A 21,859-nucleotide genomic window follows, 5' to 3' on the forward strand; every position below is an offset into this window, starting at 1 on the left:
GAAGTTGGGGCACAAGCAAATTGGTCCGTACCAAGTCGAAGCACAGATCAACCCGGTAGCTTTCCGGCTGGCGCTGCCGGAGGGTTCCAGAATGCATCCGGTGTTCCACAGGTCGGTGCTCACTCCCTACAAGGCACCTCACAGATTCCAGGAGCCCGGGACGGCACCGAGTCCGTTCCGGGAGCGGACGGAGACGCGGGGGGTGGCGCAGCAGGACACCATCAATGAGGTCACGGAGATTTTGGACTCCAGATGGGGGGAAGAGGGAGTAGAATATCTCCTAGCCAGAGAGGGCACCCGGGCCAGCGCCAATAGCTGGGTGCCAGACTACGCTTTGGAGGAACCCCTGCTCAAGGACGAGTTTCATGCCCTTTTCCCACACAGACCCATGCCAGCGAGCTTCTTCGACGACTGGCTGTTCACGCCCACACTTTCTTCCAGCACGTTCCATGGATTCGACTCGGACGGGGAACCCGCACTGAGCACCCGTTCCCCAGAAGGATCACCGGCGGGTTCGGCGTCAGACACCTCGTATTGGTGGGACGATCGACCAGAGGAGCAATGGCGCCGGAAGTGGCTGGAGATGCCAGGTCGAGCGACCGACGCAGAGACTGACGCGGACGTGTTCGGGGAGGACCTTGGGTTCGAGCACGGCGGTACAGAGATGGAAGCGGAGCAGGTCAACGTCGACGACCGCGAGGAGGAAGAATCGGAGGGCTTCAGTTGGCGGCCAACCACGGGGAGCGAACTGTATCCGGCATTCCCTCCCGTGATGAGGGAGCTCCCAGCACCCAAACCTGAAAGCGGGGAGGGGGGAAGGGGGGGCTTCGAGGGGGGGATGGATGTCAGGGGTTCAGGAGCAGAGACGCAGAGAAGTGAGGAAACAGAGAGCGAGGGGGAGGAATCCGAAGGGAGAATGAGTGATGATGACGACCCGAGATCTCCAAGCCTAAGCAGTGAGTCAGAGGACTCCCAAAAGGGAGCCCCAGTGAGCAGAGCAAGGGGGGGATCCGGGGGGACACCCCAGGAGGAAGGGAACAGAGGGGATTCAGAGAGCAGCAGCTGGAAGTCGGGACCCACGCTCAAGACTGAGAGCAGCAGGGAGGAAGGTAGCCAGACATCGGGTGCCGGAGGCTGTCAGCAGGAGGGAGGGCACGCGTCAGGGGTGGTCACGCCCTCCTCAGAGAGCGAGGCGACGGTTAAGAGGAAGGTAGGGAGTTGGGCGCGCGCGCCAAATTCAAATGCAGAGGAAACTGGCGCAGCAAGCAGCCCGGAGAGGGAGCCGGGTCCCAAAGCCCGCCGAAAGGAGGAGGAAGGAAGTGGGGGGTCTTCAGCGTCGGAAGAGTCTAGGAGGGAGGAGACTAGGAGAAGCAGTGGGACCCAGAGACGCAGGGAGAGGCGCAGGAGGTGGAGCAAGGCTAGGGTATTAAGCTGGTGCACAGGGGGCGGAGAGTCAGACGAGACTTCGCCGACCTAGAATGGAAGGTGTAGAGCTGCACGCTGCAGTTCAGAAATGAAACGTGTAACTCAATAAAGACTCTTATAAAGTGAACGTTGGCTAGCGTGGTCCTGTGTGAGCTGGGACCTGGTGGCAGCTCTGACAATATAAAAAAAACAAAATAAATTTTTCTAAGTTGGACCCCAATTCTCTTCCGTCGATTTCCCGATTTATCTTAAATAAAAGTCATATTAACTAAACCCCATAATCTTGAGTGTTGTTAAATACATCCTTCCCTCCCTCCCATCCCCGATTTGCGCCCCTTCCCAATACATGTCCAAAATATCAGTTCTTAGCCTGGGTCCCACACGTCCGAGGCTCTCAAGTCTCTTTCAGTCCCTCTCCGCCGGTCTTGTTGGTAGTCTTTTATGTCGGTCATCAAGTCTCGAAAAAGTTCTGTCAGAATCAACCCATAATCTCTTCCCATACGCGTTTTTGGAAACAGCTGCTGAAGAATTTCCACAAGGCCTGGATCTTCAAAATCATAGTCAAAGTCAAAGTCAGAGTAGAGGCCCCAATTATATTTCTTTATTTTAAAGTCCTGCATTCCATAAATTCCCGGGGTCTCCACTTTCGTCTTTTGCATCTTTCGTAGATTTGTAGTAAACTTAATCCAAAAGTCTCCTTGTTTATATTCCACAGGTGTCAGTTCCTGGTTGGTGCTTTCCAACTTTACTTTCTCTTTTTCTTGTTTAGTCTCTTCCACTTCTTTAGATGTCATTTCAGATTCAGCTGTGGATTCTTTCTCATTCAGGTCCTCACTACATTCAGCAGAACTGCTTGTTCCAGGAGTCAAGGTCATAAGTTGTTTACTTATAGCTGAAGTCTGCTCTTGTAGGATTCCCACCAGCTGAAACATTCTTTCGATTTCCCCTAGTATTTTTTCCATCCACAGCCATTGTAGTTTCACAGAATTCCCCCTAGAGGGAATCTGGATACTTAGTGTTCCTTTCTCCAACAATCCTCAAACTTATTGTTGTTACTTTATTTCCAACAATTTTATTCAATTGTAACTCATTTTAATCCAGAGGGATCTTAAGTAAAGATTTTTCCACTTTAAATTGCCCGTTTGACAGCTTTGACAGCTGTCAAACTCTGCTCCTCTTACACAAGCTCCGAAACAGGACGCTCCCGGGCCCGGGAGGGGGGTTTGCTTACAACAAAAAAGGAAACTTCTGAAACTCCACTCTCCTGCTCAAAATTTCTTTTTTACGAAATCTTGGAAGTTACTGTCTTTTTTAACTCACCCCTTATAGGGTGGGCTCTCCAGCTTAGTTCTTATGTCGTTGCTCTAAATCGTCTGCAAAGGGGGGGGGTGCGGACTTCCTTTTAGCACACCCCCCGTTCGTCTCAAATTCACAGGAAAAGTTTCTAAAAGTCCAATTCCATTTTACTCACGGGTTATTTTTCAGTCCGAATTTCAAGGAAGGAAGTCAGCGCTCTCCAGTCATGGCTCGCGGCTTCACTCGGCGGAGGTAGCGATCGACTCTCAGTGCCGCGCCGCCCCCGTATCCTCTCCGCAGCCTTTAAAAAGGCTCTTCGTGAATCAGGGGGGGCGTTTAAGGCACCCACCGAGTCTTCAGTCCGCAGGCTTCCGCGCCTGTGGTTTTTAAGGGTCCCCGTGTCGCCGGCATGGCAAAGACCCATCCTCCGCCGAGCCGATTCCCTCCGGAGCTCGGAGGGAATCCGCCATTTCCAGATCGCGCCAACCCCGGAAGTCTATCTTAACAGCGTAACTTCAAACCCGGTGAGAGCTCACCCATCTTTCATCCTCTCTCCGCGAGAGCGAAAACAGACAGACAGAAACACTCGGCGTCAAACCACTCCCCGTATGTGTTTCTAACCACGCCTCAGGGAAGAGACGTCACCAGAACTCCTTAACCCTGTGAGTTCTGAAACCAATAACACCCCCTCTCGTCTCGAACCCTGAGGGAAACTGTGAACCCCTATTTACAGACCTCTTTGAGTTCAACTCACCTCCCATTGCCTTTTGCCTCCCACTGGCATCTATCCCAGGCAATTGTTGAATCCCTTCCACATTCCCAGAATCACACTGTGCGAAACCAACCCACGCACTGGTGACCTGAAACCTCTCAGGTGGAATCCCCTTTGTGGTCCGAGTTGACCGCCGGAGCACAACCTCGGGCGCTCCTCCTGACCCACTGGGGTCAGCAAGTGTGTCTCCAGCAAGCTCAGACGACGCCCCCTCTGACTTGCTGCGTCTTCGGGCCTCCTGCACTTGGCTAACAGGAGATGAAGGCTCGCTCTTGGGTTCTCTCTTAACCTGTGGAGAAACCCACCCCTGTGCTTGACCATCATCAGTAACCTGGTCTTCAGCAACAGGCTCCGCCTCTGGCTCTCCTTCCTCCCTTTCCTCCCCCTCAGAATCGGACAAGCATTCTGAGAGAAAATCAGAACCACCCCCAGGCCGTGACCAACCCCCCTGCTCAAAGAACTCAGCATGCTTGCTGACCAGCAGCTTGGTCTGATCACCCTCTGGGTATGCAAACTTCCACCCATTTGTTGCAGGATCATACCCACAGAAGATCATGTCCTGGCACCTAGGACCACCCTCCTTCCGTTGCGCTGTTGGTATCGGCACTGAAGCCCTCGAACCGAACGAACGGAAGAAATGCACCTGTGGCTTCCTCTTGTGCAACAGAAAATACGGTGTGTCCCCTACATCGTGATTGTAGGACCTGTTAAAAACAAAGCTGGCAAACTTCCAAGCTTCACTCCAAAAGCTCTGAGGCAGCCCAGAGTCACACAGTAAAACCCTGACAGCTTCAGCCAGTGCTTCACTCCTGCGCTCTGCCACGCCTCTCTCTTGAGGAGACTTTGCGCCCGTCACCTGGTGATGGATTCCCTTTTCCTTGAAGAACTCCTTCAGAGCAGACCCAGTGAACTGTGACCCACGGTCGCTCCTGAACTCTTGCACCTTGGTGGAGAACCTTAGTTCCACCTCCACAACCCAATCCTGGATCAGTTGCGCCGCCTCCCTCTGTGACCTGAGAGAGAAACACCATAAATTCTGAGAAAAATCATCTGCCATCGTTAGCAAAAACTTGGCCCCACCCAGACTCTCACACTTCATGGGTCCTGTAAGGTCTGTGTGAACCAACTCAAAAGGTTTTGTGGTTACCCTCTTTACCCTGGGAAACCTGCACCTTTGAACCTTGCTGCATGCCCTGCACACTAAGGATCCCTCACATGGTGTGATTTTACAACCTTTGGTGCAGCCTGGCAGCCTCTTAACATCTTCCAGACAAGCATGAGACATTCTCCTGTGACATATATGAACACATGAATCATGGCTGGGAACACTAGCACACTGCGCCTTTGCTTTTCCTGCATTCCCACCACCCTCCAGAGGAGTTTCCAGAACAAAGAGATTGTTCTTGCATTCCACGTTGACGATGTGTCTCCCCCCTCTGAAAATAGAACAGGTATCATTTTCAAAACAAATTTTGTACCCCTGCTTCGCCAGAGCAGGTATCGATAACAGGCAACACTTCATCCCTGGCACAATGAAGCACTCCAACTCCGCCTGCAAAACAGAAACATATACATTTGCAGCTTTAGAGACTTTTCGTTTTGTGCCGTCAGCTAAAGTGACAGAAGTTCCACTTAAAACAGCCCTGCAATTCCGCAGCTCCCCAGCAGATGGCGTTCCAATGATGTGATGACTCGCTCCCGAATCTAGCACCCACTTCACATCTGTGTCCCTGTTGGCATTGTTCTGTAGCGTTGCCATGCCAACAAACGTCCCGCTGCAGCTCCTGTCCTTGGCAGCGTCCGTAACCACAACATCTCCCGTTGTTCCGAAGACTGGACTTATCTTAGAGTTCCCAGGCAACTCTGTAGCCGTTATCTCTCTCTGCAACAGATGGCTAACCTTGACGCATCTAGCAGTGCCCTGTTTCCCAGGCTTCGACTTACGACGCAAACAACTCTTGGCAGCCTTTGGAAAAAGAGGCTTGTCTGTGCTTTTACTCCGCACCGCCCCCCCACTGCTAACAGGGCTCCCAGGATGCTTTCCTGCACCCCCAGCAATGGGCAAAGGGCCCCCAGCAGCTTGCCTCTCTCCAAGCTCCTCACGCAGACACGCTGCATCACCCACGCAGCTTTTAGACTCTGCAAAACTGGCAGCAGCAGCAGCAGTGGTGATAGTCCCTTCGCCCCCCTCAGGGGTCCCACAGCCTTTCCCAGCTGTGCACTGGCTTCCACGAAGGTGGTTAGTGCCCTCTTGCCTTCCCTGTTCTGATGCAGCCATTTCCTGGCCCTTGCTTCCGCCCACAGCTTCACACACTTCCTGTAGAGCTTGCCAAGCGGCCCCCGGCCTTCTTGCATCCAGAACTATGGGCCTCAAAGCAGCACATACATTATCAGCCAGAAACGCCAGAACACGCTCCTCAGCTTCACGTTGGCTCGTGACAGCTGACGTAGACGTCGGTTTCACCAAGTCCCAGAGATTGGCTCCAACTAGAGACAACTCTGCTAAATAGCTCCACTCCAACCACGTTTGGATTGTTAACTTTTCACATGGCAGCTTAAGCTCAAAGCCATGTTTCTGGGCCATCTCCTCCTCCCCCGGGGTAAGCTTACTCACGACAGCAACAGCTTCCTCCGGCACCCGGCAGATCGGCTCAGGCAGACTGCTTCTCCTCCCAGCGAGCTCCTTCCAGCTTCAGCTGGCTCCAGCGACCTTTCCTGCTGGCTCCCCCACATGTGGGACATTCCTGCAAAGCTTCAAAGCGTTGGCAACCACCCATAACCTATGGCGACGAAGAGGCAAAGCTGCCACGAGTGCCAAGAAAAACAAACTAGGAGCCCGGCACACTTCCCTTTGCACAGCTCTGCGGCCTGTCCCGTGCTCATGCAAAAGTCCTTCCGGCCTCTGCCTCTTGCCGTTAGCAGAGAAAACACAGTGGTGAAGCAATGCAGCATGTGGGTAATAAATCAGACACAAAGGCGTTCCTTATCTTCTTGCCTTTAATCACGAAGTTTAACAGCGTAACTTCAAACCCGGTGAGAGCTCACCCATCTTTCATCCTCTCTCCGCGAGAGCGAAAACAGACAGACAGAAACACTCGGCGTCAAACCACTCCCCGTATGTGTTTCTAACCACGCCTCAGGGAAGAGACGTCACCAGAACTCCTTAACCCTGTGAGTTCTGAAACCAATAACAAAAACCAAATATTTTGTGATCCTACCGAGCCATACAAATTTTGGAGAAAATATGGTGGAAAATTAGCTGGAGAAAGAGCATTTGGACAGGAAGAGGAAGATTCAACCGAGGTGGAGGTGAAAGAGAAATAACTATGGAACAAGATGGCTTTGAAAATTCTAACTGGGAATGTAAACAAGCAAAATAATAAGACTAAATGAATAAAATTGATCATGTTGTAAAGAAGTTAAACTTGGAAGTTATATGCCTCCAAGAAACAGGAAAACTATTAGCTTGGCAAATAAAGAAGAAAGAAGAAAATACTGCATTGATAGAATAAATGTAGGAATTAGAGTTGTGGAAAATCTGAAAAAAATAATAGATCAATTCGTGAGTTTTTATACAGCACCATATTAAGGCAAATGAAGTAACGTAGAAGAAATGGGTAAATATTTAGAAGACAACAGACTGCTTCAGATACCAAAAGTTAAAATGTCATTTCTGAATAGAGCTGTCAAAATGATGGTTTTACAGCAAGTAATTTTACAGGCAAAATTAGGGAAGGCACCCGGACCTGATGGAGTTTCAGCAATATATTTTTTAAAAATTACAAGATTAGCGAATGCAACCTTTAAAAGATATTATGACTATAACTTTGAATACAGGACAGTTACCCAAATCCCCGAAGAGTGTATACATAACTTTGATTCATAAACAAAATAGAGATCCAAAGCTGGTTAAGAGCTATCAACCTATTTCGATGTTGGATAAGGATTATAGACTGTTTGCAGACATATTAGCTAATGGGTTGAAAACTGTATTAAAAGAGAAAGCATTTAGACTCCGAGAAAGCATTTGACAATGTCTCCTGGGACTTTATATGTTTAAGGCTTCGGAATATATGGTTTGTGGAGACAGTTTTATAAAAGGAGTTAAGGCAATATATACTGCTCCTTGAGTAAGTAATGTATTGACTGATAATTGTAAAATAACTAAAGGAAGTAGACATGGTTTCCCACTGTCACCTTCATTGTTTATAACAGTTTTAGAAGTTTTGGCACAAAGAATAAGATGTAATAAGAAAAATAAGCGGGAATAAAAGCGGGAAAGAGACAATATGAATAATATAATATAATATAATATAATATAATATAATATAATATAATATAATATAATATAATATAATATAATATAATATAATATAATATAATATAATATAATATAATATAATATAATATATAGATTTTGCAGATAATGTGGTGATATTTGTTGAGGAACCAATATAGTCAATCCCAAAGGCATTGGAAAAGATTTTTTTTATTATTTTTAGACATAGCAGATCTTAAAATTAATAAAGATATTAAGAAAGTGGAAATCTGCCCAAAAACATCATCAAAGTAAAATAGACTTGAACCAGAAAATAACTGAACAAGAGATAGAAGGTGCCATTCAAAACATGCAACTGGGCAAATCTCCAGGACCAGATGGGTTGACTTCCAGATACTACAAAGCTTTGAAGGAGTGGTTATTACAACCATTGAAGGAAGTCTGTAATGAAATTTTAGAGGGGGAAAAAGCACCAGAATCATGGAAAGAAGCTTATATTACACTCATACCGAAAACAGAGACTGAAAAGAATCAGCTTAAGAACTACCGCCCTATATTGTTACTTAATGTGAATTACAAATTTTTTGCTGACATTTTAGCTAAAAGACTGAAAAAAGTATTGATGGAAGACATTCATAAGGACCAAGCAGGCTTTCTCCCAGGGAGACACTTGTCAGACAATGTGAGGAATATAATAGACATTTTGGAAAAACTAGAAGTGAATATAAACACTAAAGCAGTACTGATATTTGTGGACGCGGAGAAAGCTTTTGACAATATCTCTTGGAGTTTTATGAAGAAGAATCTACATGGGATGGGGGTAGGCCAAGGATTTGAAAATGGTATGGGTGCAATATATTCTGAACAAAAGGCTAAGCTAATTGTAAATAATGTGGTTACGGAAGAATTTAAAATAGAAAAAGGGACACGACAGGGGTGCCCAATTTCCCCATTGCTGTTTATATCAGTCCTGGAGGTTTTGCTAAACATGATCAGAAGAGACCAGCTGGTTAAAGGGGTACAGGTCGGAGCTAAACAATATAAACTGAGGGCATTTGCAGATGATTTGGTACTTACTTTACAGGAGCCAGACACTAGTACGAAAAGAGTTTTAGAACTAATTCAAGAATTTGGTCAAGTAGCAAGATTTAAATTGAATAAACAAAAAACTAAGGTATTGGAGAAAAATTTAACAGCGACTGAAAGGGAGAGGTTCCAGAATGAAACAGGTTTAATTGTGGCTAAGAAGGTGAAATACTTGGGGATTAATATGACAGCTAAGAATGTGAATTTATATAAGGATAATTATGAGAAATGCTGGACAGAAGTAAAAAAAGATCTAGAAATATGGTCAAATTTGAAGCTTTCCTTGTTAGGTCGAATTGCTGTTATCAAGATGAATGTATTGCCTAGAATGTTGTTTTTGTTTCAAACATTGCAAATTGTGGACAAGATGGATTGCTTTAAGAGGTGGCAAAAATATATTTCGAAGTTTGTCTGGCAGGGCAAAAAACCCAGAATAAAATTTAAGATTTTAACTGATGTAAAGGAAAGAGGGGGATTTGCCCTGCCGGACCTCAAACTTTATTATGAATCAGCAGCTTTCTGCTGGTTGAAAGACTGGCTGCTTCTTGAGAATACAGACATTTTGGATCTGGAAGGTTTCAACAATGTACTTCGATGGCATGCATATTTATGGTATGACAAGGTCAAAGCGCATAAAGCTTTTAAAAATCATATTGTTAGGAAGGCATTATACAATGTTTGGATTGGGTATAAAGACTTGTTGGAAAATAAAACCCCAAGGTGGTTGTCGCCAATGGAGGCAAAAGCTGTGAAAAAAGAAGAAGAAGAAGAAGAGTTTGGATTTGATATCCCGCCTTTCACTCCCCTTCAGGAGTCTCAAAGCGGCTAACAATCTCCTTTCCCTTCCTCCCCCACAACAAACACTCTGTGAGGTGAGTGGGGCTGAGAGACTTCAAAGAAGTGTGACTAGCCCAAGGTCACCTAGCAGCTGCATGTGGAGGAGCGGAGATGCGAACCCGGTTATCCAGATTACGTGACTACCGCTCTTAACCACTACACCACACTGGCTCTCAATATGGAGGCCAAATGGCCGAAATATTGGGAAATTTTGGAACAGGAGGGAGACAAATTGAAATTACAGAGTTTTGAGAAGTTGAAGGTTAAAGTGTGAGATTGGCTCCATTATTATCAAATAATGGAGGTTTACAAACAGGACAGGAAAATTGGCTTCCAGGTGGAAAAATCTAAATTAGAAACTGAACTGTTAGAACCCAATACAAAGAACTTGTCAAGAATGTACAACTTGCTGCTGAAATGGAATACACAAGATGAAACAGTGAAATCAGCTATGATAAAGTGGGCACAAGATATTGGTCATAACATTATGTTTGCTGACTGGGAACAGTTGTGGACCACCGGTATGAAGTTTACAGCATGTAATGCCTTAAAGAAAAATATTATGAAAATGATTTATAGGTGGTACATGACCCCAGTCAAGCTTGCAAAAATATACCACTTGTCTGATAATAAATGTTGGAAATGTAAAGAAATTGAAGGTACTTTTTTTCACCTTTGGTGGACGTGCCCAAAGATTAAGGACTTCTGGGAAATGATATATAATGAAATGAAAAAGGTACTTAAATGTACCTTCCCTAAGAAACCAGAGGCCTTTCTCTTGGGCATTGTCGGCCAATTGGTGTCAAAGAAAGATAGAACATTTTTTATGTATGCTACAACAGCAGCAAGAATACTCATAGCAAAGTATTGAATCATAGAATCATAGAATCATAGAATCATAGAGTTGGAAGAGACCACAAGGGCCATCGAGTCCAACCCCCTGCCAAGCAGGAAACACCATCAGAGCACTCCTGACATATGGTTGTCAAGCCTCTGCTTAAAGACCTCCAAAGTAGGAGACTCCACCACACTCCTTGGCAGCAAATTCCACTGTTGAACAGCTCTTACTGTCAGGAAGTTCTTCCTAATGTTTAGGTGGAATCTTCTTTCTTGTAGTTTGGATCCATTGGAAGACACAAGATCTACCCACTCTGGAAGAATGGCAGATGAAGGTGATAGACTACATGGGACTGGCTGAAATGACTGGCAGAATCCGAAACCAGAGGAACGAGACGGCGGAAGAAGATTGGAAGAAATTTAAAATTTATCTTAAGAGATATTGTAAAATTAATGAGTGTTAAAATGTTATGATTATAGAAAGTAAGTGGATTACAGTTGTAAAGATTAAGTAAAAGAAAAGAAAAGAAAAGAATACAACTAGATAAAATTAAGGGTGAGGATTTGCTGAATTAAATTTGAAATTGGAATGCAGAAAGGGGAGGTATGAGGAGGTCGGTGAAGTAAGTTTTAAGAAAATAAGGTTTTGAAATTATACTTGTTTGTTTTTGTGTTTGTTTGTTTGTAGTGCTTATGTTTATATAATTTGTGAAAATTCAATAAATATTATTATAAAAATAAAAAATAAAATTAATAAAGATAAAACGAAACTCCTGGTAAAAACTATGAATGATGAGGCTAAAAATAAATTACAAAGTTTATCTATCTTAAAGTGTGAAAAGAAGATTAAATATTTGGGTGTGTGGTTAAGAGCAAGAATATAAATTTGTATAAGGATAATTATTTAAAAACTTGGGAGGATATTAAAATCAATTTGCAAAAATGGAGGAGAATGAAACTTTCATTACTTCAACAATTAAAATGAATGTATTACTGACAATATTCTTTTTGTTTTATTGTTATTTATTTATTATTATTTATTATTATTATTATTATTTAGTGAATGTATATAGCACCCTATATCCAGAGGTCCACAGAATAAAATCAAAATATAAAACCACAAAATACATAATCAAAATCAAAACAACCACCCAATAGCTCCCCTACAAAAAACCAATACCAGTGATCAATCAATACCAGTGATCGGCACTACAAATTGTTTCAACAAATGGCAAAAATATATTTCTAAATATATCTGGCAAGGAAAAATAAGAATAAAACAAATAAAACATAAAAAATTGACAGATGAAAGAGAGAGGAGGTTTCTTCCTGCCGCATATGAGATTTTATTATGAAGCACCTTGTCTATGCTGTTTGAGGGAATGATTGTTATTGAATAATTCACATATTTCAGATTGGGAAGGTCATGATAATATTTTTGGTTGGCACGCTTACTTGAGGTATGAAAATGTGAAAGTACATAAAGGTTTTACAAACCATATAATCAGGAAAAAAATGTATAGAGTATGGGATAAGTATCAAAACCTGTTGGAGACCAAAACACCACTATGGCTTTCACTTTTGGAGAATTTACCGGTAAATTTATTTTTTAAAAAGATTTATCCGAGACGTTACCAAAATGGTTACAATATCATCATTTGAATGAAGTATTTAAAAGGGATATGAAGCGGGGGGTTGGGGAACGAAAATCACAACTAGAAAGAGACCTGTTAAACTGTAATGTTAAAGTGATATCTAAAATGTATAAGATCTTATTGGAATGGGAGACGAAGGACGAACAAGTGAAATCTTCAGTGATACACTGGGCAATAGATATGAGTAATAATATAGAAATGGAGGCATGGGAAAGTTTATCAAACGTGGATATAAAATTTACAGAATGTTATAGTTTAAGAGACAACTATATGAAAATGTTACAAAGATGGTACCTGACACCTAGTAAATTGGTTATATGTATAAATCTGAACTGAATATGTGCTGGAAACGTAAAGAGAAAGAAGGTACTATTTTTCATATGTGGTGGGCTTGTAATAAGGTTAAAGTTTACTGGGAAATGATATATGATGAACTGAAAATGACCTCTCCCCGCATATGCATGGACGCGCACAGCCCCTGGATCTGGAGCGGCCCCATCAGCACAGTCTTGGCTTCGCCTTCCCCCAGGTGGGATACCTGGAGGTCTCCGCCTACCTCAGTCAGTTGTCCAATCCCACCTGGGGGAAGTGTTGCCAAGGAGACCAGGCCAGGTAGGGGAGGGACTACCTGCCCACACAATATAGGGAGGATCTTACCTGGGAATCCTCACTTGGCTCCAGAGCTTCTCCCACCCTACCCACCCTCAGTTAAGTCTTATTTTGCAGGTTAACTTCTCTTCACAGGTATGCGGGTGCTGCTACGTCAAGGTCGCTGTTAAAGGGCCGGAAAGGAATTCCCCTTCACTGGCAGCTTTTGCCTTTCCCGTAGCAAAATGTCACAACTTTGGTGGTATCAGGCCTTGGGAGGAATCCTTTAGTCTATCTTCCTCTTTGCAGAGGCGATACCAGGGTTTCCTGTTAAAGGGGTTTTCTGAGGAGAGGCTTTGACCATATGCTGAGAGGTCGTCATTGTTCTCCCCTGCGGCGGCGGCGGCGGCGTAACGGGCGCAGCTATCTCTGCTTGAACATATGTTCTCCAGAGCCGGCCCATCTCCCCCCACACACTGGATAACCCTGATGCTCCCTAGGTCCCCGGCTGGAGACTGGGGAGGGATAACGCCCAATGCCTGAGCCAAGGTCTACCCACATCTGAAATATAATAAAGTTGTGGCCAATTTAATCCCATAGCATGTTGTCTTGAGTCGTTATTCCACATGAGGGGGGGCATCCGGGATCTGGGGGACTCCGCATGTCCATGCAAAGATGTTTAAGATGTTTAATAAGCCATAAGCTTTTCTTTTGGAAATTATGAGATCAGAACTACCTAGAAATTTATTTAGTATAGAATATTTAGAAATTTATTTATGTATGCAATTTATATAAATTTATACAAATTTATTTATTTATGCAACCATGGCTGCAAGATTAATATTTGCTCAAAAATGGAACGATGAAGAGGTCCCGACAATGGATACAAAGAATGAATACAGAAATTAATGGACTACGCAGAAAAGGCAAAACTTACTGGGAGAACTGTTACAATAAGAGAACAATGCAGCTGCAAACAGCCAGCTTGTTTACATCATGTGATGTGACTAGCTGTGGGAAAAATCTTCCCGGAAGTTCACAGGCTACACAAGTCTTTGTTCAGTGTGTAATATGAGACCTTCCTGTTGCGTATGTAAGGGAAGTCTTTGTCTCTCGCTCGGAAAGAAGTCTGAGTGATTGGACATGTTTTCTGTTGAGTTGTACTGTCAGAAATAAACAAGATGTAAAAAGACTTTCTGACTATTCTTCTTTCCTCTGCGAAGGGGGAGAAGGGGGTGTGCATTTTCCACGCTGGGAAATGTCGCCTATCAAGATCTCCCTGGTCTGTCTGGGATGCCAGCCAGAGGCAGATCACCGGTAAACAAGCTCCGGGAGCAGGGAGAGGGGCCAGCCTCTCTCGATGGGGCTAGTTTTCCAACAAGAACAAGATTATTATTATTATTATTAGAAAGCAATGGAAATGGTTTTTTGCGTATGTACAAACAAACTGTAAACATACTAAGACATTGGCAGGATTACTGTAAAAAACCGGAGTTTCAATATATCTATTGGATATATACGGGAATATATATCTAAAAGAATATGTTGAGATAATTTGGAGTATGCAGGAATATGAAATGAAATGTAAAGAACCACAGAAAGAGGGAGAAGGGAGTCCACGTTGAAATGTAAAACTTATGACTGAACAATCGTGTGTGTGTGTGTGTGTATGCAAATTATAAATATTTCATTTCTCTAATAGTTACATATAACTGAAATCAAGATTTCTCAGAATAATGGAAGCCAACCCAATTAAAAGCACTCACTCTGAATTTCAGGATATTTCATCATTAGTAACAGTCCCCAGCACAGTATGGTAGAAGTGGATTCCATGCCAGCAGCCAATAAGTTGGCCACAACAGTTTTTAAGTTTTCGTTGTGGAAATATGCATTCGTCTTCTTCTTCTTCTCCTTTGCAAAGAGTATGAACTGATTAAAACGAATGTAGTGAGAAAATTTCATGTGCAAAGATAAAAATGAATACCTGACTGGACCCGATGATCCAAAGTATCATTGCACATCACCCCAGTCACTAAGTAGTGAGAGATTCCAGGTTTTCCAGACTATGCCATCATGATGATATAGGGTTCCTGCAGGAGGAGTGCTCGCCTCCAGGCCAGGAGAGGCGAGTCACCAGAGGATCAGGGCCGTCCTATGCCTCAGGGCAGATAAAAGCCGGCCAGCCCCAGTCCCAACTTGCGGGAACAACATTGTTGGTTGCTAGTTCCTGCCTAGACCCTGTCCTGCTTTCCTGCCTGAGCTCGTGACCCGCCCTGTTTCCCTGCTTGCATGCCTGTTCCTGACTTCACCCGACTCCCTGCCCTGCAACCAGCTTCAGCTACTATGGACTGTCTCCACATTGCGCCTTTGACCACGGACCGGACTTGGACCTCGCCTCTCGGGTAACCCATGGGACCAGCACATCAGGCCTGTATATCTGCTTTCACTCTTCAAACTCATCAGTAATTAGTTTAAGATTTTAGAAATAATTTCCAGCCTGTTATTTAGAACTCTGTCGTCACCCAACCACCTGTTTCCTTTTCTGGGTGCTAATTAAATGATAAGCAGAAACTCTAATTCATATTCATTTCCAATCTTAGTAATGGTTAAAAGAACTGAAGCCCTAATTTAAGGCTGATTGGTCAGTGCATGGGCCAATGTTTTTTCCTTGCTCCGAGATGCCTCTCCACCCTCAAAGCTTCCTACCTCCTCCAGTGTAAAGAATGCCTTCTTCTCAGCACATGAGGCATTATCCTCCCCCCCCCCTTGTATCAAAAGGGAGTCTGGCAACCAATATTTATGACTTGATTACCTCTCATCACTGCATAGTCTATAATCACTGCATAATTATCTATAATTACATGTTTTCTCAATCAGGGATTTTTTTTTCAGAAATGCTGTTGAGCATGCAACCATTGACCTTGCTTCTGTAACACATTAATAATGGCTGAGTATTGGGAAAGGGGAGGAAGTATGCCAGGTTGGTCCCTTCTGAAGTGAGACCTCCTGACTACAACTTATGCATTCACTTGCGAATATGCCCTTAAAACATGAATTGAAAATGGCAACGCTTATTCTGGGCCAACTTAAAAGACTCCATTACCTCTTGCTGTCGGATAAGAAATGAGTCAATAAAGCTCCTCTGGTCATTTTCATCCAGATCTCGGAGGTGTTTTATGAAGGTGGCATTTATGAAGGCAAACAGTTCATCTCTGTTTTGAATGATAGTCTTACGAGCCCCCAAAAGAAAACCAAGAGCAGGAAACATGTTATACAGCTGAAAAGATAAAAATGTGAAAAAAGAAAAAGAGACATTAGAAAAACTCAGTATTGTACTCTCAGCTGGGTCTCTCAGAGCATAATTTATGTGCAAGCCCAGAATAGTAGGCTATGGCAGTTCTCCTCTGGAGGTTCACCTTCAGAGAGGGAGATCTGCCCTTGGAGGCCCCTTCTGAGCCATCATGGAACCAACTATCACTTGTTCTTCCTTGTCCTTGGAGTCCCGATGGCAGTGAGGCCAGAAAGCATGTGTTCAAAAAGACTTTATTATAGTTATGGGATGACTGTGCCGTGTGAGTTTTCTAAATATTTCGAATCACCACCAGGTTTCTCAAGATACCAATATTCTGTGTTTTGTAGTGAATCCTGAACAATATACAATAAACAGGTAGCCCTGCCCACTTTGCATACACTGTTATCATAATCAACTGTTTGTTTGTTTTAATTGTAAAAGATAGATTACCATGACTGAAAAGCTTCCAACGATCCGGACATTTTCATTGACCAACTTCAGAAGTCTTATGTATGTGGGATCTTCATAATCAAACCTCTTGCCTAGTAGTATGGCCACTATAATATTAGCAACAGATGCATTCATAATTGTGGTGGTCTCAAATGGGCTTCCTATACATGAAAATGACAGTTAAACAAAAATATTCTTTAAAAAATGTGGAATGTAAAACACATAGGAGTCAAGTGCAACATTCCTAGAATGGACATGCCATGGGATGCTTTCTACCAGCCAGGAGAAAACTTCCTGTTTCCTCTAAGATATAAAACTTCTAATGCAAGTTAGGGAGGATATCATTAAACAATATATCCTCTCCTGCCTCCCTGAACATCCCCACAGAAATTCAAAGTATGGAAAGGGCATTGTTTTTAAGTCTGTTCATGTTGTCTTAAATCCCTACTGGCAGCTTCCCTATGTGTAGACCTCATTTAACAAATAAACTAAACCTAAGTGTTGCTGGATGTGGCCATAGGTGGGCTAAGAAATGCTTGGAAGTCACAGGAGTTATTGGAATGTAATCTGCACATTACAGGAACAGACCAATTGCAGGGAACCCTGGGAGCTGTGCTTCTGGAAGTTAGGAATATGTAACACAATAGTCTTAGCACCTTTAAACAACGGTTGTGTAGCTATGCACCAGAGGAAAACAGCAACCCACCTTCGTAAGATTCAAATTTATTTATCAGGACACTGCATTCCTCAACAATTCTATCCTCTATGGTCCTCTTTCCCATTCCGTAGGCCCGTAATGTGCTTATAACAAACCGCCGCATCACTTTCCAGTTTTCACCATTAGACAGAATTACACCTGAAGAGACGGGAGGAAAGCTTTCATGTCTGCATGGCCATTGTACAAAGATATCAATAAATTGTGTTCTGCATTTCTTCCATGGAACTGAGAATGGACCCCAGCTATTCTCCAATTCAGACTTCGGAGCTGGCAGCTGTGTCATCAGAGCATGACCTGAGAACCCATTGATCAATATTTTTCATTACAAAGTGTAGGCTAGAGTGGAGTGTAGTTTTTACATGTCAGTCATCCCATCAGAACTCAGCTTGTTATTTTGTATTCCATTATGCCTTCTTAATTTATCCTCTCTCTGTAGGCTAGGCCAGAAAATGGCCAGTCAGTTTCCCCTTGGTGTGTGGCATTACTTTTCCATGTGACTATTATTCACAATCCTCCTGTCTCATTCTCCCCCACCTCTACAATATGACTGTTGGGAAGAAGGTGGGAATGGGAAAGGTTTGCTTTAAGTGGTCTCCATTTTTGTTTCTTCAACAGAGCGCCACTGAAAGTCAAGACCAAAAAAGGCTGACCTGGTCCACTCTTTTTAACATTTTAGCTTGATCTGCAGAAATCCACATTTGACATTTTTTTTGACACATTCTCAGCCTAATGCCTGTAGATACTCTGTCAATGTCAAAGGAACTGAGGTGGGTTGAAAAATTCACAAGGATTTCCCCCACAGGAAACCATGGATTTTGATGACTTGCTTTGCAAACACTCATCTTATAAACCATTTCTTGGGAACAGATTGTGTTCACCTGGTGGGACCAGTGTGTGTCTGCAAGCATTACCAGTTCCAATAGAAAGGGAGGTGCCTCACCAAAGCCTTGTGCAAGCTCTTGAAATAATGGAATGATGGGCCTGTCAGCAAATGCGTCCGCCTGATTAACCAGAGCCTCCTTTATTGTCTCATATCCTGTCAACACCACAGTTTTCTGGGGCCCCAGTTGGATGCTGAAGACAGGGCCATATTGCTTTGACAACTGGAATTCAACAGAAGAAAAAGTGAGAAACAGAGTTCTGGCATACCCAAAGAATATATTAATGCAAATCCTCTCTGACAGAACCAAGACTGCATTAACAACCACCCAGTCTCAAATCTTCCATTCTTTGGCAAGGTGATTGAGCGGGTGGTTGCTGAACAACTCCAGGAATGTCTAGAGGATGCGGACTATTTGGATGCCTTCCATTTGGGATTCAAGCCTCATCATGAGACTGAAACTGCCTTGGTTGTGCTGCTCGATTATCTCCAGCCGGCTAAGGACAAAGGCGAAAGCTGTTTCGTAGTTCTGCTGAATCTCTCAGTGGCCTTTGATACCATCGACCATGACATCCTTCTGGACCGTCTAGAGGGACTGGGATCTGGGGGCACTGTTATACAGTGGTTTTGCTCCTTCTTTCTGGACCGTGTCCAGAAAGTGGTGTTCAGGCCCCTGGGCTCTCACTTGTGGGGTATGTGGATAATAACCAGCTCTACCTCTCTTTTAAATAAAAACCATTGAAGGCGGTGAAGGTCCTGTGTGAGTGTCGGGGGGCGGTTGGAGGATGGATGGTGGCTGACAGATGGAGGTTGAATCCTGACAAGAGAGAAGTACTGTTTTGGGGGGACAGGAGGCAGGCAGGTGTGGAGGACTCCTGGTCCTGAATGGGGTAACTGTGCCCCTGAAGGACCAGGTGTGCAGCCTGGGAGTCATTTTGGACTGTCCTTGGAGGCGCAGGTCAATTCTGTGTCAACGCAGCTGTCTGGTACGCAGACTGAGACCCTATCTGCCAGCAGATTGTCTTGCCAGAGTGGTGCATGCTCTAGTTATCTCCTGCTTGTACTACTGCAATGTGCTCTATGTGGGACTACTTTTGAAGGTGACCTGGAAACTGAAACAAATCCAGAATGTGGCAGCTACACTGGTGACTGGGAGTGGCTGCTGAGACAATATACCACTGGTCCTGAAAGACCTACGTTGGCTCCCAGTACGTTTCCAAGCACTATTCAAAGTGTTGATGCTGACCTTTAAAGCCCTAAATGGCCTCTTTCCAGTATACCTGAAGGAACGTCCCCACCCCCACTGTTCAGAATGGACACTCAGATCCAGGGCTCAGGGCCTTATGGCAGTTCCCTCACTGCGAGAAGTGAGGTTACAGGGGACCAGACAGAGTGCCTTCTTGATAGTGGCACCTGCCCTGTGGAACGCCATCCCATCAGATGTCAAGGCAATAAACAACTATCTGATTTTTAGAAGAAACCTGTAGGCAGTCCTTTTAAGGAAAGTTTTTAATGTTTGATGTTTTATCATGTTCTTAGTCTGTTGGGTGGCCGGGGAAACCCAGCCAGATGGGCAAAGTATAAATAATAAATTATTATTATTATTCAGTTGTGGCAGAACAAATATTTGCTAGGAATAATCAGAAAACCAGAACAAAATAGGCAGTTGCAAGGATAAAAGTGATTATACCTTTAATGGCACCTCTCAAATCTAGTTTAGAAAGATAGGCTGAAGGAGGAGGCTAGGCAAGGTTTGCATTGGCACTTTTGCATCCTTGAAAATGGAGGCAGAGTCAAACGGGATTAGACACCAGACACCCCCAGACACCTTGTTCAAATTACCAGTTATAAATTGCAACTAGGTCCTATGACTGGGAAAGTTAAGAGGCGGTTCTGTAGCACACAAAGGGGAGATGAGATTTATAGGCTCTAAAAGAACAAAATTGTAATGCATTATTGATGATGATGATGATGATGATGATAATAATAATAATAATAATAATAATAATAATAATAATAATAATAATTTTCTACTCCGCTCATCTGACTGGGCTGCCCCAGTACCCTTCAGCCTTGCCATGAGAAGCACTGGAATCTTTACCTTTAACATGGTTCTGTGAGGCCTCTTCAGATCCATGATGTGGAGATTCCCAATGAGAGGTAAAGGCCTTGGTCCTGGTGGAAGATTTTGGGAGCTCTTGTTCCAGAAAGCGCCCAGTTTCAAAACAAAGTAAACCATAAGGATAAAGAGGAACAACGCTGGAATCGGCTCCATCCAATCCATTTTGTTTCAGCAAGCAATTTTTTTTGCAGTGGTTATAATGAAACCTACAGCGCAGTTTGGTCGAGGACAATGTCTTGCAACTGCAGTGAGCAGCATATATATTATGCTAGGTACTGTCTCAAGCTAATCATTAAACCATTATTAAACTCTCTTGAACCTGGATGCAGATCTGTCACCCAGATTATGTGTAAAATTAATCTGTTATAAGGGGAGTAAAGGGCAGCAGTATGTTGAAATTCTTTGGAGTGATCATTGAACTGCATTCAGGGATGGATTTCTGAAAGTGCACCAATATGGACTTCTGGAGAGGCAAGATGGCAAGCCCCACAGCAGCATGGAGCTCCTGAGGACCACAAGCACCAATGGCGCTGCCTGGATGGTCCCAGCACTGCCACCATGGCTGCCGTCGCCACCACCATGATTGGGGGGTAACCAGGGTTTCCCAACACGACAACCAAGGAGACTGGGCAGATGGGTGGGAGGGTCCTTCATCTGGAATTCCCCTGCAGAAACACCATCGAGCAGCTGAGGAATGGCTTTGAATGAGCGCCTCTCACCTGCTGATTATTGTGCAATTATGCAGCGTACTGTTTACATGGGTTGGATCAGCAGCAGCCCCCTACCCACTGTACAGGTAGACTGCACATGGCCAGGGGGCTCAGTCAGCTCTGACACTGCACCTAGCCTTGCCTGCCGGCCCCGATCCCAAATGGGGTGCAGCGCTCGGCCTGAATCGCGTGCATGTTGGGGGGTGAGGGCACAGCCACGGCTCTTCGCCCCCTCTCTCGGCTCGAGACGTGCAGGGTGCAAACTTCATGTAACTAGCAGCAAAGAGTTCTCTGACAATTATTTTCAAAATAAATGCACATGTGTTACTCATATTTAGATATCTGTTTTGTTGGAGGGGTTTTTTTTCTTGGAGGTAGAGAATTCTCTGGGGTTTTGTTTTGAAATTGTGGAACATCCAGGCTTAAAAAGTGATCTGTGCATCTGCACTCTTAATCAAAAGCTCCAATTCAGATTGATACAGCATTATTTTATTAAAACTGTGAATTACTGTAATGAGAGAGAGAACAATCACAACCCTCTTATAGTTATCCAATTTCCATCTATGTCTGCACAGGATCCCTTCACTGTTCACCAACTATAATAGATATTCACAAAAGGTTCAGTACAAAGCCAGTCCGCTGGCTGCTGCCTTATTCTAAGAAAAGAAGAGAAAAACCGTGGCAGGATCTCCCTGAATGAAGTCCCCTACTCTGCAGGAGCAGCAGTGGAAGAGTCATAACGTAGGAACAGAACAAAATTGAGGCCCGCAGATATCAAATCTACCTGGCAATGGGAGAACTACAAAAGAGCAAAGACCTTAGCTGTATTTGCAAAATTGCAGCCGAGCAGCGGATTGCCCTTTGGTTTTATTTCAGAAAACCACTACTATACGTCAACGCAAACGTACCATG

General features: G+C 44.1%; 1 protein-coding gene across 1 annotated transcript in view; it reads right to left on the bottom strand.

Annotated features, from left to right (window-relative positions):
* Positions 1 to 20,512, bottom strand: part of LOC309528837 (cytochrome P450 2K1-like) — a 29,879-nt gene extending 9,367 nt beyond the window's left edge. The window contains exons 1-6 of the mRNA XM_082216560.1: positions 20,217 to 20,512; positions 18,176 to 18,338; positions 17,224 to 17,373; positions 16,518 to 16,678; positions 15,879 to 16,052; positions 14,542 to 14,704 (exon numbers count right to left, since the gene is read on the bottom strand). Of these exons, the coding sequence (XP_082072686.1) occupies positions 14,542 to 14,704; positions 15,879 to 16,052; positions 16,518 to 16,678; positions 17,224 to 17,373; positions 18,176 to 18,338; positions 20,217 to 20,399 (994 nt within the window). The 5' untranslated portion in view covers positions 20,400 to 20,512. The remainder of the gene's footprint in view (positions 1 to 14,541; positions 14,705 to 15,878; positions 16,053 to 16,517; positions 16,679 to 17,223; positions 17,374 to 18,175; positions 18,339 to 20,216) is intronic.
* Positions 20,513 to 21,859: the final 1,347 nt, after the last annotated feature.

This window comes from Podarcis vaucheri (assembly GCF_965113315.1).
Source record: "Podarcis vaucheri genome assembly, chromosome: 3".
Lineage (NCBI taxonomy): Eukaryota > Metazoa > Chordata > Lepidosauria > Squamata > Lacertidae > Podarcis > Podarcis vaucheri.